This window comes from Microcaecilia unicolor, chromosome 2, assembly GCF_901765095.1.
Source record: "Microcaecilia unicolor chromosome 2, aMicUni1.1, whole genome shotgun sequence".
Taxonomy (NCBI): Eukaryota; Metazoa; Chordata; class Amphibia; order Gymnophiona; family Siphonopidae; genus Microcaecilia; species Microcaecilia unicolor.
The window spans coordinates 231224382-231244028 of NC_044032.1; the positions used below are offsets into that span (position 1 = coordinate 231224382).

General features: G+C 41.1%; 1 protein-coding gene across 2 annotated transcripts in view; it reads right to left on the reverse strand.

The window, feature by feature from the left end:
* PALM2AKAP2 (PALM2 and AKAP2 fusion) overlaps positions 1-19647 on the reverse strand; it is a 571059-nt gene that overhangs the window by 253412 nt on the left and 298000 nt on the right. For both annotated transcript variants that reach the window (XM_030193777.1, XM_030193776.1), the window contains one exon: positions 5891-5973. In XM_030193777.1, the coding sequence (XP_030049637.1) occupies positions 5891-5973 (83 nt within the window). The remainder of the gene's footprint in view (positions 1-5890; positions 5974-19647) is intronic.

The following is a 19647-nucleotide window of genomic DNA, read 5'->3' on the forward strand; positions in this document are numbered from 1 at the left end:
CATATCCGATTCTACAACGATTGTGCCTAAACCCTATTGTGCATAACAATTTGTGGGCATGGTTAGGGACATACCTAGTAGATTTTGTTCGCGTTGAAACAGAATCACGCCTAAGTGCGCCTAGCTTGGGTACCAGTATTTAGGCCTGCTTATAGCAGTTAGGTGCAGCTTAGTGTTGTGTGATTTTAAAAGGGACACAAAACAAAATAAGGAGATAACATTAAAAGCAAAAATAAAATCTTAAACTCCTTTAGTCCTACATATAAGTACATAAGTATTGCCATACTGGGAAAGACCAAAGGTCCATCGAGCCCAGCATCCTGTTTCCAACAGTGGCCAATCCAGGTAACAAATACCCGGCAAGATCCCAAAAATGTACAAAACATTTTATACTGCTTATCCCAGAAATAGTGGATTTTCCCCCAAGTCCATTTAATAACGGTCTATGGACTTTTCCTTTAGGAAGCCGTCCAAACCTTTTTTAAACTCCGCTAAGCTAACCACCTTTACCACATTCTCTGGCAATAAATTCCAGAGTTTAATTACACGTTGAGTGAAGAAAACTTTTCTCTGATTCATTTTAAATTTACTACATTGTAGCTTCATCGCATGCCCCCTAGTCCTAGTATTTTTGGAAAGCGCGAACAGACGCTTCACATCTACCCGTTCAACTACACTCATTATTTTATAGACCTCTATCATATCTCCCCTCAGCCGCCTTTTCTCCAAGCTGAAGAGCCCTAGCCGCTTTAGCCTTTCCTCATAGGGAAGTCGTCCCATCCCCTTTATCATTTTCTCTGCACCTTTTCTAATTCCACTATATCTTTTTTGAGATGCGGCGACCAGAATTGAACAGTCTAATCTAACTGGGGCTGGGTGAAATAAAGGGAGATACTATGGACTCCTTTTGCTAAGCTGCAGCAAAACATGGCCTTAGTTCGCTGTTATGTGGGATTTCCCCATACGCTAAGGCTACTTTTTTCATGGCTGGAAAATGGCTGATTTTCCATTTTCCTAATGAATGACCATGCACTAATGTTTCAGCAAAATAGCCAGTGTATTTTGTTAAACCCTAGTGGGTCCTTTAAACAACAGTAACTGATAAAGTTATTTAAGCAGCAGGAGTTCCATTTGTGGTTAGGATATTGTCGGCGTTATGCAGCCAGTAAGCACCATGTTTTGAAGTCTGACGTCATCTTTAAATAAGTAAGTCTTTTCATTTTGTGCATGATTTTTTACATATATTATCAGCACTGATGTATTTTATATCATTTTTTAGGTCAATTTGGTATGTACAGCACTTAATCCCCTGAAGAAGCTTGAGTAAAAGTGAAATGGAGAGCCCTTTGGGTGTGAAAATCAAAAAAGTGCTTTTAAATATATTATTTAATGATTGAATACATCACGATAAAGATGTTTTGAGTGCACAATACACAAAGCAAATTATAATAAAAAGTTTTGGAAAGGAGGGTTTTTTTTAGACGGATGATAAGGCTGGCATCCATTGGACGCTGGCACTAAGATTTATTACTTACCAAGCTGGGACGTTTGAGGTCTTTTTCCTCCTTTTTTAAGTCATTTGATTGGACATTAACATTAAATATAAGATTTATAAACACTTAAAACTCATGCTCTGATCCTGTGCTAATCATTAGGGCCTCTTTTACTAAGCTGCGTTTAGCGATTCCCGGCATGGCAAATGAGAAGAAGCCCATTCAGTTCCTATGGGGTACCTCTCATTTGCTGTGGGGCTTTGTAAAAGAGTGAGCAGTAATGTAGATGAGCTAACTGATTAGCACAGAAACACCCGTGCTCCGCTCCCAGACATGCCTCCTCAGCCAAAAATTTAAAAATATTCTTTAGCAGGGGGGTAGCGCATGCATATTTGGAACTTACTGCAGGACGCCTGAGCGTGCCCCGCTGTAAGCTCTTTTAAGGTGAGGTGAGCAAACTCTCTAGTGCTTACTGTAGCTTAGTAAAAAGACCCCTATATAAGAAAAAAATTAAAGGAAAAAGGTATTAAGCTTGACTACAGACAAGACTATACTAACTGCAACTAATTTGCATGGAAGTCATAGGATTCCCAACACGCTTAGCATCCAGAAAAGCTCTAAATTGTTTCAGTACATAGAAAAAATAAGTAACCCCTAGGTATTTAATAACACACTTGCACAGATATCTAAGAAAAAAAAAATCACCCCTAAGTTACACATTTCTTCATGCATAACCAGAAAGGGTTTTCTGCGCCGTCATGTAACTCTAGCAGAATCTGGGAAAATCCAGATTTTGTGTCCATGAAATAAAGTCTGTGAATTCCTAAAATAAAGGCAAATGTTCACGTTCACATCCTGTTCAAAGACCAAGGAAACTATTAATAGTTTCTATCCCTAGACATTCTTTCCATTGCAGGATAGGAAATCTATGCATAATTATTAGGCCCACCCAATCGACATCAAGAACACGCCCCTTTGAAAACCATGCAGGCGTGTAGATAATTGGTCTTTTATTATTTTTTGTATACTTTATTTATAAATTCAGAACAGAGCATCATAGTATAAACACAAAGTAAATGGTACAAAGCCAAGCATTAAGCTGCTCATCAACATAGAAATAACAAGAACAGTGCTGAGAATACAGTCCCATCTGATGGGCTTTTAAATAAGATAACCTCATACAAAAAACATAACACACCCTTTCTTGCCATTCTAGAAAGCAACTTACACTCAACAGTTAACACCACGTATTCTACCCCCCCAAACCTCCCCCTTCCCTCCTGTGAGCCTTCATGTGTTCAAACTCGTGGAACTGGAGGCGTGTTCAAATACTGATGCCATAAGGCTACATACTATTGAAGCTCCAGTCTGTTGGGCCATTTATACATGTAAGAGGGTTATATTCAGTCTACAGTGGTAAGCGACTAGTAGGGCAATCACAGCCTCAGGCTGAACTAACACTGAATATAGAATGCCAAAGGCATGTGTGGCTCCCTGCAATGAGTATCCAGGTATGTGCGCTGACTCAGAAGTTAAGCAGGCATCAGCTGGTATTTAGGCCAGTGCCCGGTCAATTCGGCACATAAAGTTAGGACAGTCTTTCTGCTGTCCTAATTTTATCAAACTTTATAAGGTCACACCTAGAGTGGGAGCATTTACACAGTATAACAACAATATTGCTCAACGCTGAAATATACTTAAAATGTGAAACACTGAGAAGTAGGAATGATGCCCATACAGCATTGAAGGACCAGCCTGTGAAGCAGCAGTAGTGAAACATGGCCCATATCAGCTAAAGGTTCTACATACGGTGTTGGAACTGCTTTTTCTGAGATAAGTGCAGTAATTGATTCAAATATAAGAGATGATAAGTTTGTAAGGTGAAACGAAAGGCTAATTAGTATATTGGACTGTAATATCAATCAACGACGATGTTCGTGAATCATGAGTAGAGAGGGCTCATGTGAAACAAGTCATCACTGAGGTCGGATCAAGCTATCTTTATTAGCTTTTAGTTGTTACATATTTTAAGTACATTTCAGCATCGAGGAAAATTGTTATACTATCCTAACTTTATTTGCATACTTAGCTGGTTAATGGACCAGTTAAGTTGTGGCTTCACTCAAACTCTGCCCCCCATACTGCCCCCAACCTGGCTGGTTAGGGAATGGCCAGTTAGCAGTGGCACAACCCAGTTAAGTACTGCTGAATATCAGTGGCTAGCCAGCTGAATGGGGGCTTGACCAGCAGGAGCGTAGCCAGACAACAGATTTTGGGTGGGTCTAGGTAAGAAGTGGGTGGGCATCAAATGTTCTCCCACCACCACCACCAAAAAAATATCTCAGCTGGCAGGAAAATGCTTCTTTCCACCTTGGCAGTCTGCAGCAGGCATGCATTGAAAACTGAGCATGCGCAGGTGCCAGTATTGTGGAGAGTAGAATTTTGTTACTATCAGGGGAAAGTCTTCAGCTGGCAGAGCTTGGGATCTCCACCACCTACCCTTAAACATGTGCTACTGTTGGGTGAGCCTGAGCCCTAAGTGGGCAGGCCCTGGCCCACCCAGGCCCACCTGTGGCTACGCCACTGTTGACCAGGCAGGAACATCTCCTGCAAGGTTAAACCTCTTTGAATATTGATCCTCCTATTTACATGTGCAAATGTCATGCAAGTCTTCTAGAATGACCTTCGGAGGCTCCTCACAGCTAGAGTTACTAACCTGCTGTACAGCATGAACACACAGTAATGCTGTTAAGCTATGTTATTTTACTGCAGATCTCATTTTATGCACTGGGCTGGGACCTACATCCTAATACATTCACAGAGTTAGCATATGCTAATAGCTGTAGTTGTAAGTCAGGTGCCTAGTGCTGAAAATCATTGCTGCTATTCCTCTAGCTAGTCACTCTTTAGTGAACCTTGCAGCTTATAAACTTGAATGACCAGTAAAATCTGAAGAGCCACTTTAGAAGACTCATTTCCAAAGTTGGTATCTTTAATCATTTTAACTTAGATTGTCAAATGTTTAAGTTTAGTGCATGCATGATATGTATGATTAGCTAGTCAAACACAGTTTGACTAGCTAATATACATAGACACTGGACAAGCAAGCATGGTAGCATAGTAGTTTAGGAACTTACCTCTGAAAATTCCCAAGGTGAAGCACAGAACAAAATTACATTGGCAGACGTCAATAACAAAATGACTGAAATTACTTTGTACTATCAAGTAACTTTCTAGATGCTCCAAATTCACAAACATATATCTTAATATCAACAGGCAGACTTTGCCAAAGTGGGCAGTGTTGGACAGGAAGGCTTGTTCTGGTAGTGAGAGGGAGAACTGAGGGTATGTGAAGCATATAAAGGGCGCTCACCAAGTGAAAAAAAGAGAGACTTGGGAGCTACTGTTATGGAGAATGTTCGTTAGGAGTAGAACCGAGACTCTGTAGAACCTGAGAGGATGTTATAAAACAATCCCTCCCACACAAGCTGGCCTTTTATCTACCTGAATTCAGAGCTTTCACTTTGCACTGTTTGGGCAGTTCTGTAACTTGGCACCTCCAGTTAGGTGTGCCGATGCCGTATGGCAGGGTTTCTTAACCCAGTCCTCAGGGAACCCTAAGCCAGTTTGGTTTTCAAGACATCCACAATGAATATGTATGACACAGATTTGCATGCACTGCCTCCATTGTATGTAAATGTATCTCGTGTATATGCATTGTGGATATCCGGAAAACCAGACTGGGGTGAGAAATCCTGCTGTACACGGAACATAAACCCAATGTCACATGTTGAGCATAAACCTGGCCATGGCCATTTATGCCAGGTCAATGGCAGGTATAAATAGACTAGCCTAAGAGTGCCATGCACCTTGCATAGCATAGAATAGTATAAGTTAGCCATGTAAGGTTGGCGACACGCCCATGCTCTTCCCATGCCCCACTCACGTGTCCACCCTTTGCATTTATATGCTAAGGCACTTGCATGCTCTGTTATAGAACAGTGCAGAGCGCATTTATATGCACAAGTGCCCATTTCTTGGCACTAAAACATGCAAGGCATGTGTAACTGCAGACACCCGGTAATAGAATCGTCCTTCACACATTTCTATTCATTTTGCATCAACAGCTAAACCTTGAATCATCTAAGTATGCATTTTGAAAGGGTTTCTCTACTTCAAGCCTACATGTCTGAAATACCAGCTGCTCTCAATTTAGAAAGAAACCAGCCTCACTGTCGCACAACCTGTGAAACACAATTGGCCACTTCACTTCCTGTCTACAGTGCTGCTGGAAACAAGCAAACCCAATTTTACATGGTGTGACGGTACAGATCAGCAACCCAGCAAGAACATTAGAAGCATGAAGAGTCAGTAGCACGGAATAAATGCAGACTTACCCCAGTTATGAATTCAGTGGGGATGGCCTCACTTGCGCAGGAGTCTCTCTCACCTTCCAGATGCACCAGTTTTCCATTCACACCTACGGTGCAATTCAGCTTGGTCAGTAGAATATCAACATAGGTTATGTATTCAGAAAGGTCTTTCTTATCCTGTCCTCCCCCCCCTAAAGTGTGCATACTAATATGAGGCTAAATAATGTTTTAACAATTTCTAGGCATTTATTATTTTGCTGTACATTTTATTATATGAACGATTTTATTGGAAGAGCTTTATTATTCTGTATCACAAGGATAGGGTAAGAAGGATGAATATTAAGTACTAGCCACATCCCATTGATACACATATTCTGGTTCTCAAATGCACAGGTGGTTAGGTTTTATGAATATGAATGATATAATTTTGCATGCACCACCTCCATTATATGCAAATCTATCTCATGCATATTCATTGTGGATATCCTGAAAACCTGACCTGTTTGTCGCACTTGAGGGCCAGAGTTGCCTGTCCCTATTCTAGAGCCTTACTGAAATCTGACACATGAAGTGGAGGGGCATTTTCAATATGATGTTTAAATCCGACTTTCGATATTTTGCTCAAAACATTTAAAATTCAAATGGTGAATATAACGATTTTCAAAAATGAAAAACCTTTTTCTTATTGAGCCTGCCATGAGTGGGAAAGCGCGGGGTACAAATGTAACAAAAATAAAAATAAATGGCCTTTTTCTAGACGTTGCTGTACTCAGTGTGTTTATCTTTTTGGACCATTTTGAAGAAAAAAAAAGCCCAGGTGAAAAATGCACAAAATCAAACCATTGGGATATAGGAGGAGCCAGCATTCTTAGTAGACTGGCCACACAGACATCCCAGCAGAGCAGTGGGGCACCCTAGGGGGCACTGCAGTGGACTTCACATAAAAGATCCCAGGTATACATTTCACCATTGCTCCCTCATATTGTATGGTAAGCCCTCCAAAACCCACCAAAAAACTACTGTACTCAACTATACATCACTACAATCACCCTTATGGCTGCAAGTGTCACCTATACGTGGGTACAGTAGGTTTTTAATGGGTTTTGGAAAGCTCACACTTTCACCACAAGTGTACCAGTTAGAGTGGGTTACGGGCCTGGGTCCCCTTCTCTATTTCCTCCTATTTGTTTTAAAAGTATTTCCATGTAACTTAATTGAATGTCCTTTAGTCTTTGCACTTTTTGAAAGAGTAAAAAAATTGATTCACTTTTACCCATTCTACACCACTCAAGATTCTGTAGATCTCAATCATATCCCCCCTCAGTCATCTCTTTTCCAAGCTGAAGAGTCCCAATCTCTTTAGCCTTTCCTCATATGAGAGGAGTTCCATTCCCTTCATCATTTTGGTTGCTCTTCTTTGAACCTTTTTTAATTTTGCTGTGGTTTTTTTTTTTTTTTTAAATACGGTGACCAGATTAAATGCAGTATTCAAGGCGAGGTTGCACCATGGAGTGATACAGAGGCTTAATAGTATTCCTGGTCTTATTTACCATCCCTTTCCTAATAATTCTTAGTATCCTGTTTGCTTTTTTGGCTGCTACCGCATACTGGGCAGAAGATTTCAGCGTACTGTCTACAATGATAACTATATTTTTTTTCTTGGGTGCTGACTCCTAAGGTGGACCCTAGGATCAGTTAACTATGTTTAGCACACACTTTAACACCTGCACTCCAACCCTTAGAGCATTCTGCACACAATAACAAGATGCTGTTTCTTAGCACTGCTGTTAGTTTTGAGCATCAGCTCTAGAATGAGAAAGAAGGTTTTGCAGAGCCTTTGAGAGTGAACAGATACTGAGCACCAGAGAAAGGAAAAATTGCAGTAACGTCTCAGGAGAGAGTCTGAAAGCTGTAAGTTGGATGATCTTTTAGCTACACTTATTCTAAGGGTGGGTAAACTTTTTCAGCCTAAATGACAGACCATTGTTTTTGTTTTTTTGTTTTTTTTTTGGGGGGGGGGGGGGTGAGTTTCCCTCAAAGCAAGCAGCCTACAGAGACAGAGGGTCTGTGAGTGATGCCATCAGGAAGAGAGAGTTCAGACACCAGACCACTTAGACTGAGAACGAAAAATCTAGTGGGCATTGTTCATTTAAGAAACCTGGCCAGTGATGACTAAGTGTAGAACTGAGGTGTGATCTATTAATAGTGTACTTTTGAGTGAAGATGAGAGAAAACATGCTTGTATTTCATGCCTTATCTCTGGAAAGGGGAGATATGTTTCCTCCCATAAATGTACTGAAGGGAGTTCTCCCTTAGACAGCCTTCTTGTAGCATCCAATAGCCATCCATCAAATTTTATTTATAATTATTCAGTAGGCAAATGTATTTGACTACACAGGAAATGGTCTAAAGAGGGGGAATTTCAGCAATCAGAAAACCTACATAATCAGTTTAATTATACTCATTTCACCCCCATTATTTTGGGCCTGCTTTTTATGGATAGTGGGCAAATATTGGATTCTCCCAAATAGCACTGTAAAAAGGGTTCTTCAGGAGATTGTTGAGGTTATTCAGCACAGGCAGCCACAGATGGTCCACTAATGCTTTTTGCCCCCAGTACAGGCCACAAAAGGCTACACATCTACAAATATTTAATTTCCGGAGTTCTCAGGCTCCAAACAGGTGCAATGTTTTAGGCCTCTCTTTTGACCATGTAGTTTCCATGATCTTACTTGGGAGGAAAAAATGTGAACTCTAATTTATTTTTCTCCTACCAACACATGGGAATTAGGTTTTTTTCTACCTTGTTTTCTTTACTCAATTGCATTCAGTTAGGAGGGTATATTAAAAAAAGTGTCAGGAATAGATTGCCGAGGGTCCCTTTAAGAGCCCTATCCCACTGCTTCCAAAACCCTTTTCTTCACTGGAGATTTCAACTTATCTTCTTTTTAATACTGATATGGCAGATTGTTCTGCAATAGGGGGTCCTTTTACAAAGGTGTGTTAGTAGTTTTAGTGCAATCTAAATGCTATATATTTCTATAGGCATTGCTAGCACTTAAGGTGCGCTAATGATTAGTGCACCCTAAAACTGCTAGCGTGCCTTTGTAAAAGAACCCCTATGTGCATACCACCACACTTAGAAAACTCACATGCCCCTCGCAGTCATGCACACCTCAGACTCACACGCTGTGTCACACACATGCACAGACACTATACAGGTGCAGTCAGACTTCTGCATGCTTACACAGTCACACACCATTAAATTAAAACAACAACAAAAAAAGAGGCAGGACACCAATGTTACCAAAATAAAAAGGCTGAACTGTAATTGTATATGAAAAAAGGTAATAGTTTGTGGGCTGGCCCTGAATCTAAGATGCCAGCGCTCTGTGGTTCAGTGTGTGAATCCAGGCACAGACCCTCCAAGCCTGGGAAGGGATGACAGCTGGCTGCCAGTCAATCAGAGGTACTGAGGTATGCTTTAGACAAGGAGCCTCTCCAGTCCCTGGGATGGTGGAGATGACTGAGACCACTCTGGGGTTAAACAGCATGGATTTGAATAATTTGAGTTGGGGAGGGTGGTGGGTCTGTACCACCTGCTCCTTGGGTGAAGGGCGGAACTGTGGGCCGAGAATGAGGGAAGCTAGGGTTCAAATTCCACCGCCACTCCTTGTGATCTTGGGTACATCACTTAACCCTCCATTATCTTAGGCACAAACTTGGTTGTCAGCTCTCTGGGGACAGGGAAATACCTACAGATCCTGAATGTATCTCACGTAGAGTTACTACTGAAAGATGTGTGAGCTAAATCCCAAATACTCCCTTCCCCTTTCCTTCTAATTGAGCGAAAACACCAGCACTGCTGCCTGGCTGACACCAATTTTATAAACATCTGCTCCTCCTGATGTCAAAACCTGATTTTTAAAGTCACCCTATCTGTTTGTTTTCTTCGGTACTTCCTTCTTGCAAGCAGCATCAGGCATTATACAAGTACACACAGATTGAGGGCTGCACTCGGTCTAGTGGATCCAGATATGTACTTTTCTTTAGGCATGCTATGTGTCAGATGACCTCCATTAAGAGTCCCATTTCATATAGAATGCAGCGATTGTGTGATATCCAGGTCAGAATGTGCTCAATTCTGGTGGTATTATAGAAAAAGCCCTGATGACGTAGAACCTTTTCTAAAATCCCTACGGGAGTGTTCCTTTAATTGCTGTCACGCACAGTGGGCGCCGCCATTTTGACAATGTACATGTTTAAAAAAATGAACTTCAGGAAACCAGTAGCTTCCACTTGAAGCTGTCCCATTTGACAAACCTGCATGTGAAAGTGCCACCAATTAGGAGCAAGGCACCAATTTTTAACTCGTGCAGAGACAGCTAAAGTTCTGCCAATGCAGCAATACCCGAACTTTCAGGACTCAAACAGAATAAAGAGTTCTAACCTTTTCCAAACTCTGCTGTTTCCAGAACAGGGGTTATGCCTTCCTTTCTGACTGAGTGTGGGGGGATACAGCCTTTGGAAAGAAAACCAGGTACAAATAAGTACCTGTATATAATATGTAAGCCGCATTGAGCCTGCCATGAGTGGGCGCGGGGTACAAATGTAACAAAAAAAAAAACCCCAGGCTCATAGAACTATCTATCCTGGGGGAGGAGGGGGGGGGGGGGTCATTGTCTTTGGTTTCTGATTCCCAGCCAGAGCACTTTCAATGCAAGGGGACCAGGGTTTGACGCTGACTATGCAAGGGGACAAAGATAGTTAAACTCCAAGCTGCAACGCCTTCTAATTTACCAGAGCAAGGCCTTTAACAATCACCAGTTTCTGACCTTGCTGAGCCAGGTGTGTGAATCAGCCACAGAGTTTATCAAGTTGCTGCACTGTTCAAGGGAATAAAGGAATGTGGAACCTGTATCCCACCACTACCTGCTAAGAGTAGAGGGCTGAGAAAGAGAGAAGTGCTATAAAATCTAGATGAAGCGGCAAAAGGAGAAGCATAGTAGGGCCTCTTTCCACCCCAGACATCCCTTTGGGAGGAGCCAGCCTTATGCTAAGGACTATAAATAAGAAAGGAGAATTAGGAAGAAGAATCTCAAGTATTGTAAAGTGCTACTAGTACTGTAAATAGTTATTCTGACCGAAGTAAATCCATGTTGAACTACCCAGGTTTAAAGTAAATCCTTCACCTTACCATGTGGATTATTTATTAATTGACCGAAGCTTGCTGAGTGTGTGGATTTTGTGCCAGCTGGCTTTCTAGTTTTGTCAGTCCTGCCTCTGTCCTCAAATTAGTCAAAAAAGATATATTTGTGTAGCCTGCCTGATGCTCATTCCTAACCCAGGGTTACACTTTCCTTTATTTTGGAGGTGGCATATCTGACAATGCGAACAATGATTTTCTTAATCACATAAACCCTTGGCTGAAATGAGCACTTAAAAAACCTTATATGTGCCTTTGAGCTGGTGTAAACCTGATGTGGATATATTTCCTAGGTAAAATGAGGTATACATGTAGATTTTAGTCCTGCCCAAGACAAACCAAAACTACACTCCCTTGAAAGCTATGCATGGTATGGATTTCCACGAACAAATAGCAGCTTTCTAAAATTGGCACATAAACATGTATGCAATATATATATGTCATGTAAATGCCTTGTTTTACATGTGAATATGTTTCTAAAATAATGGTCAAAACTTGTACAGAGCAGAAAAATCAGGAGGTGAAAAGGGCTTCCTACCTCTCTGTTGGCTTTGCAAAATAGGTGATAGATATACTTAGGGACAGCAATTTCCAAAGTCACTTCCACAGTCGAAAAAGGTGCTTTACCAGCAGAATTGGGCAAGTTAAAAGTACATGGGCTGTTCAACTATGCATGTATTTTTTTTTTTAATCTGCAGAGGTGTTCCTGGAAGGGGGTTAGGGCACAGATTACAAACACATGCCTAGTTTTGTGCTTACAAACCGAAGCATGTCATTTTTGCTGGGATGAGCACCTACAGAAAAAAACAGATGCAAGTGTCTGTATGTGTTTTTTCTTTAGGCAGTTTTTAAAGGGAATGCATATGTCCATGTGAAAACTGGTACAAAGTCCACAGAAAATGAAAAGTATTTGTGGACTACAACAATGCAGACAATGTGAAAATTTCTCTATGTGTGCATACTGGGCTGGCCAAAAGGTCTTGGTGCAAATGACATCACAATTGAGAGATTCTGTGCAGGCAGAGTAGATGGAGCCTTTACTTGGGGCACATGATGCTCCACTGCTGCCCTGTGCTTATGTGTTGAAGGCTGTTTTAACAAGTACAGCATGACCCTGTGTGCAAGTCATGGGGCAGCAACTTCAAGTGGTAGTGGCAGGTTGTGACAGAGCTGGTCAGTTGAGGCTGTATGGAGCCTACCTTATTCTCTATGTTTTACTCCTTCCACTGCCAGAATGTTAGGTATTGTTAGGAAAGGAATGGAAAACGAAACCGAGGACGTTATAATGCCTTTGTATCAGTCCATGGTGTGATTGCACCTCGAATATTATGTTCAATTCTGGTCACCGCATTTCAAAAAAGATATAGTGGAATTAGAAAAGGTACAGAGAAGGGTGATGAAAATGATAAAGGGGGTGGGACGACTTTCCTATGAGGAAAGGCTGAAGCACCTAGGGCTCTTCAGCTTGGAGAAAAGATGGCTGAGGGGAGATATGATAGAGAATGGGTAGATGTGAATCATTTGTTTACTCTTTCCAAAAATACTAGGTCTAGGGGGCACGCAATGAAGCTACAAAGTAGTAAATTTAATACGAATCAGAGAAAATGTTTCTTCACTCAACGTATAATTCAACTCTGGAATTTGTTGCCAGAGAATGTGGTAAAGGTGGTTAGCTTAGCGGGGTTTAAAAAAAGGTCTGAACAGCTTCCTAAAGGAAAAGCCCATAGACCATTATTAAATTGACTTGGGGAAAACCCATTGCTTATTTCTGGGATAAGCAGCATAAAATGTATTGAACTTTTTGGGGATCTTGACAGGTATTTGTGACCTGGATTGGCTACTGTTGGAAACAGGATGCTGGGCTTGATGGACCTTTGGTCTGTCCCAGTGTGGCAATACTTATGTACTTAGTAGCGCTCTAGAAATGTTAAGTAGTAGTAGTAGTATATATGACAGAGTGACAGCTTCCTGCATTGCATGGAGCCACTTTGGAGACTAGCCATGCATGGCACAAGAAACTGATGCAATATTAAACAACACTCCTTTTGCTAGTGGGAGATGAGGCTCTGGAGGATAGACCAGGATATAGGGAGAGCTTACCCAGGGGAAAGGGGGGATGTGGGGAAAGCTTTTTAGAAGCAGGGGAGGGAATGCCCAAAGAGCCTTCCAAGGGTGAAGTAGGAGATGTGGGAAATGCCTTTCAAGGGGAAAAGGAAATGCCTGGAGCATCCTCCAAGAGCAGGGGGAGGGGATTTGGAAAGAGGTTTTATTGTGAGGAGGAGGGGTTGAGGATGTGGTAAATGCTTTTTGGAGGGTATGGAAAAGGATGTGCAGAGAACTTTCTAATACTGAAAGGGAAAAAGAACTTTCTGGAGGTTGGGGGAAGTTTTCCAGGGTTAGTGCAATATAGGGACAGTTTTCAGGAGGTTAATGGGAGGGGATGTGCATAGAGTTTTCCTGGGCATTGGGGAGAAGATAAAAACTGGGATAGTGGCAGACAGTGTGAGAGAGAGAAAGCAGAAAGTGAAGGAGACGCAGAGATGACCCAGAATGGGGGGGGGGGGGGGGGCGGAGGGCAGGGGCATAAGGAGAACGAGTAGACAAGGGAATGAGAAAGGGGGATGGTGGAAGTCAGAATGAGGTACAGCAGAGAACTGGGGACTGAAGGAGAGATGAACCAAGGTAGATGGGACAGGGATGAGGAAGAAAGGTCTGAGAATAGAGAGAGAGGGAAAGAGGCCCAGTTATTGGAGACGGAGAAAGAACCCATGATAGAGGACTGAGAATGGTGAAAACCCTAGCCTGCCAAGTGGGAGGAATCCAAGAAGTTAATGGAGGAGGAAGGAAATGAGGAATTGTGAAATAGGAGAAAAAGAAGAGAAGGAGTAGGAATGAAGAAAGGAAAGCTGGCAGGAAGAGGAAAGGTAGGAAGAAGAGCCAAGTTGGAAGAAAGGGGAGAAGCAGAATGGAGAGAAAATATTAAAATACTCTGAATGAAAGAGAACTGACACTGAAAATAAAAACGTGGAACACCAGTGGGTAAAAGAAACAAAGAAACGAACAATAAAGGAACAGAACAGAGACAAGACCAGAGAATGAGAAAAAAAAAAAAGGGAAGATAATAATCTTGCCCACTGAGCTAGAAAATCAAGTCAGAGATACCAAAGTTTGGAAACTTTTATTGCCAATAGATAGCACTAATAATTTATCAGTGTAAAATATTCTTCCTGGGACCCAGCTCAAATTATCTGACCTGGAATTTTCTCATACAGAATGTACATGTTGATAGCAGATGGATTTTGTTGACTGCTGTATAATTAATTCTCTTGTATGCAGGACATACCATCAGCCCTGAGGGTTTTTTTTTAAATTTATAACTGATATAAAATACTTTGTGGTAACAAAAATGTGCTTTTAGGCATATTTTGAAAATATATTACTACAGTCTGCCATACATTTCCATTCCTCCTCCAAGAATGAACTATTATTGCTTGTTCACTAACCTTATAATTGTAATTGCACGTTCCTACCGGGTCAGTATTTTATCTATTAGTCTATATTAAGTGTATTTTAATGTGTTTTATGATTGTGACTTCTATACTTTTGTTAATTGTACATTTCCAAGATCTTTAAAAGTAGTATGCCAAGTGTTAAATGTATACATATATAAATAAGTACACCCCCCTGCATTTCAAAGTGAATGGGCTATGTCAGCATTGCCATGCAGCAGTCGCTAGTGCGGCTTTCTAAAAGGGGGGGGGGGGGGGATTGAGCCCAGATGTCCCAGGAATTTCTGGTCACTTTAGTTTAATCTTAGTGAATGTTGTTAGAGCTGGGGAAAGACACTGCATATCCCTGGGAGCAAGAACAATGGAATCTTTCTACCTTTTGGGCTCCTGCCAGGTGCTTCTGACCTGAATTGGCTGCTGATAGAAATAGGATATTGGCTAGATGGACCTTTGGTCTGACCCAGTATGGCAATTCTAATATTCATATGAATATCGGCCTTATGAGAAAGCTAAGAAAATGGATTCTCCCCTTTTTCCCTGGGCAATTTCAATTTTTCTAGGTTAATTCTTGCTCTTTTTATTCTTCCATAAATATTTTGTTAGTAAACCATCTATTGTTTTGTGAAAGAATGCTGTAAATTCTGTACTAGAACCCTTGTCCAGATTTGTGGATTGCTTTCTCCAACCTATGGTTAAAAAATAGAATAATTTATTAAGGATTCCTTTCATATGCTGCGGCTCCTGGTGGATTTGAATGGGATTCCTAAGGATGCATGGTTTGTCACCCTCAATGTTACAGCACTCTATACAAACATACCTCAGGAGGCAGCGTTGTTAATTATTAAAGAAAACTTGGAGAAACGACAGCCAACTCCCCGCATCTCCACTGCTTTTCTGATGGAGTTAACTACACTGGTGATTACAAAAAATGTTTTTGGGATAAAGGAACTTTTTACCTTCAACAGCATGGTGTAGCAATGGGGGCTATGCTAGTGCCTTCCGTCGCGGCCTTATATATGGCAGCATTTGAAGAGCAGTTCATTTATTTGTCGGCTCTATTTACCTCAGTGAGGATCTGGAAACGTTTCCTGGATAATATATTTTTTATTTGGACGGGGTCCTATGAATCATTTGGACTTTATCACTTGGATAAATACTCTGGATCATAATTTGAAATTTACAGCTACTTGTAATCAGAAGTTTAACAACTTTCTGGATATTCATATTGAAAAAGTGAATGATCAAGTATCTACCACCATTTACCACAAGGCTACTGATCAAAATAATTATTACATTTTACTAGTTGCCATCCATATCGTGTATGTAGTAACCTGCTGATTGGACAGTTTCTTAGACTGAGAAGATTATGCTCATCTATATTGGAATTTAAATATCAAGCTGATTTATTAACATCTACAGTGGTGGAAATAAGTATTTGATCCCTTGCTGATTTTGTAAGTTTGCCCACTGACAAAGACATGAGCAGCCCATAATTGAAGGGTAGGTTATTGGTAACAGTGAGAGATAGCACATCACAAATTAAATCCGGAAAATCACATTGTGGAAAGTATATGAATTTATTTGCATTCTGCAGAGGGAAATAAGTATTTGATCCCCCACCAACCAGTAAGAGATCTGGCCCCTACAGACCAGGTAGATGCTCCAAATCAACTCGTTACCTGCATGACAGACAGCTGTCGGCAATGGTCACCTGTATGAAAGACACCTGTCCACAGACTCAGTGAATCAGTCAGACTCTAACCTCTACAAAATGGCCAAGAGCAAGGAGCTGTCTAAGGATGTCAGGGACAAGATCATACACCTGCACAAGGCTGGAATGGGCTACAAAACCATCAGTAAGACGCTGGGCGAGAAGGAGACAACTGTTGGTGCCATAGTAAGAAAATGGAAGAAGTACAAAATGACTGTCAATCGACAAAGATCTGGGGCTCCACACAAAATCTCACCTCGTGGGGTATCCTTGATCATGAGGAAGGTTAGAAATCAGCCTACAACTACAAGGGGGGAACTTGTCAATGATCTCAAGGCAGCTGGGACCACTGTCACCACGAAAACCATTGGTAACACATTACGACATAACGGATTGCAATCCTGCAGTGCCCGCAAGGTCCCCCTGCTCCGGAAGGCACATGTGACGGCCCGTCTGAAGTTTGCCAGTGAACACCTGGATGATGCCGAGAGTGATTGGGAGAAGGTGCTGTGGTCAGATGAGACAAAAATTGAGCTCTTTGGCATGAACTCAACTCGCCGTGTTTGGAGGAAGAGAAATGCTGCCTATGACCCAAAGAACACCATCCCCACTGTCAAGCATGGAGGTGGAAATGTTATGTTTTGGGGGTGTTTCTCTGCTAAGGGCACAGGACTACTTCACCGCATCAATGGGAGAATGGATGGGGCCATGTACCGTACAATTCTGAGTGACAACAACCTTCCCTCCGCCAGGGCCTTAAAAATGGGTCGTGGCTGGGTCTTCCAGCACGACAATGACCCAAAACATACAGCCAAGGCAACAAAGGAGTGGCTCAGGAAGAAGCACATTAGGGTCATGGAGTGGCCTAGCCAGTCACCAGACCTTAATCCCATTGAAAACTTATGGAGGGAGCTGAAGCTGCGAGTTGCCAAGCGACAGCCCAGAACTCTTAATGATTTAGAGATGATCTGCAAAGAGGAGTGGACCAAAATTCCTCCTGACATGTGTGCAAACCTCATCATCAACTACAGAAGACGTCTGACCGCTGTGCTTGCCAACAAGGGTTTTGCCACCAAGTATTAGGTCTTGTTTGCCAGAGGGATTAAATACTTATTTCCCTCTGCAGAATGCAAATAAATTCATATACTTTCCACAATGTGATTTTCCGGATTTAATTTGTGATGTGCTATCTCTCACTGTTACCAATAACCTACCCTTCAATTATGGGCTGCTCATGTCTTTGTCAGTGGGCAAACTTACAAAATCAGCAAGGGATCAAATACTTATTTCCACCACTGTAGGTTTCTAGAACGGGGATACCCTCCAGCTACACTCCAGAAAGCTTCTTTGCGAGCTTGCTTTGGTCACCAAGATCTTTTACTATCCGATCAAAATCGAGATGATGAAAGTGATGAAAAATTGATATGTATTTTGCCATTTTCATCTTTGGCAAAATATATAGTACAGTTGATTATGACCCATTGGTACATTTTGCAGATGGAAAACGTTTTCAAGAATAAACCAATGACTGCCTTCTCTAGAGCTAAGAATACAGGTGAACGTTTATCTAAGAAAAAGAAGAAAGTGGCTGTAGAGAAAATAGATACTCCTCAACATATTGTCAATGGTGCTCACAGTTGTTGACTGGACCAACTTGGATGGACCCTCAGACTAAATGGATTGTTAACTTGCAGTGGATAACAGATTGTTTGTTCATCATCGATGGTAGTGTATATCATCTAGTATCCATGCGATAAAATCTATGTAGGTAGAAGTAAATGAGCTATGAAGATACGTCTAAATGAACACAAATCGCGGATTTTGACTGAGAAGATGGAAGCATCTTTGGTACAACATTGGATTGAATGTGGCCATCAGATCACTGACCTTCATTGGCGAATTGTAGATTACATCACAGTGGGGTAGGAGGGAGGAAATATAGAAAAATGATTCAATTACAGAGAGCAATACTGGATTTTTGCCTTGAATACAGTGAATCCTGGGGGGTTGAATCATGAAATCGAGTGGATGACATTGCTGTAATTCTGTTGGCTGAAAGAGCCAGCCTCTCGGGTGTGATTGGTGCTCCCTTTAGAATAGCTGATGAGATTTAATTATAAAAGAAAAAAAGATGCCGCAGCCATTTTTAAACTTCGCAGTGAAAAGAAGATGCTGCCTGATTGATAGTGGTATATTGGATGAGAAGTATTTAATTGAAAAAGATTGTTTTGTTGTTATTAAAATAACTTAATAATGTATCCTCTTCTCCAGGAGACAGTCCTTGATACGGCTTACAGCGAAACATGGATTCATGTTGGTATGAAAAGTTTCCTTTGCTACAATATATATTGTCTTATGGAAGCCCTAATGTTGACAACTAAAGAAGAAGAAGCTTTTTTAAGCTAAGTATTTTGTTTTTTTGAAAGATATTGAATTTTTGATAAAAAAAAGTAATATTTGATTAGAAAGCAATATATATATAAAAAAAACTTGATAGCAAAAGTTTTTGGATCAATGACGAACACATGCCCACTCTAAATTGTGTTTGGCTTGAAGATTGAGCTATAGAAGTGGAGTCATGCGCATCTGATAGATCCAATACTGCTATTGATAAAACTGTATTGTTTAAGAAATATATGAAAACTATAGGAGCTGGGTATTTGGTTCAGATTTATATGCATTGCCTCCTCCTCTGAAGGTACTATTGATACTGAGAATCGGAGAAAAACTGTAAGCATTCTGAGACAGTAGGTTATAATCAGAGTAATGCATGATTTGATTGTTTCACATCTTTCTCCATCCAGAGATGAATAGTCTCTAGATTCTGAAAATTGGTTTTGCTTCCTTTATTTATTTATAGCCATCATCTTCTTAATATCTGTACAGAAGATAATTCCAAGATATTGAATACCCTCTGGAGATCATTGAAATGTTGCCCTACCGGGTCAGACTTAGGTCCATCAAGCCCAGTATCCTGTTTGCTGCAGTGACCAGTCAGGTCCCCAGTACCTGGCAGGATCCCCCAAAGTGGCAAGATTCCCATGCTAAGCTCCAGGGATAGGCAGTAACTTTCCCCAGGTTTGCTTTAATAACAGTTTATGGAGATTACCTCTAGGAATGTGTCCAAACCTTTTAAAAACCCAGCTACACTAACTGCTTTTACCACATCCCCTGACATCAGATTTCAGAGCATAATTGTGCATCGACTGAACAAAATATTCTCCTATTAATTAATTAATTATGGGATTTGGCTCACACCTTTTTCAGTTGTAGCTGAAGGGGAGCTAAATTCAGGCCCAGTAGATATTTGTTGCACATGTATTTCTATGTTTCTTCATAGCACAGGGGTGGGCAA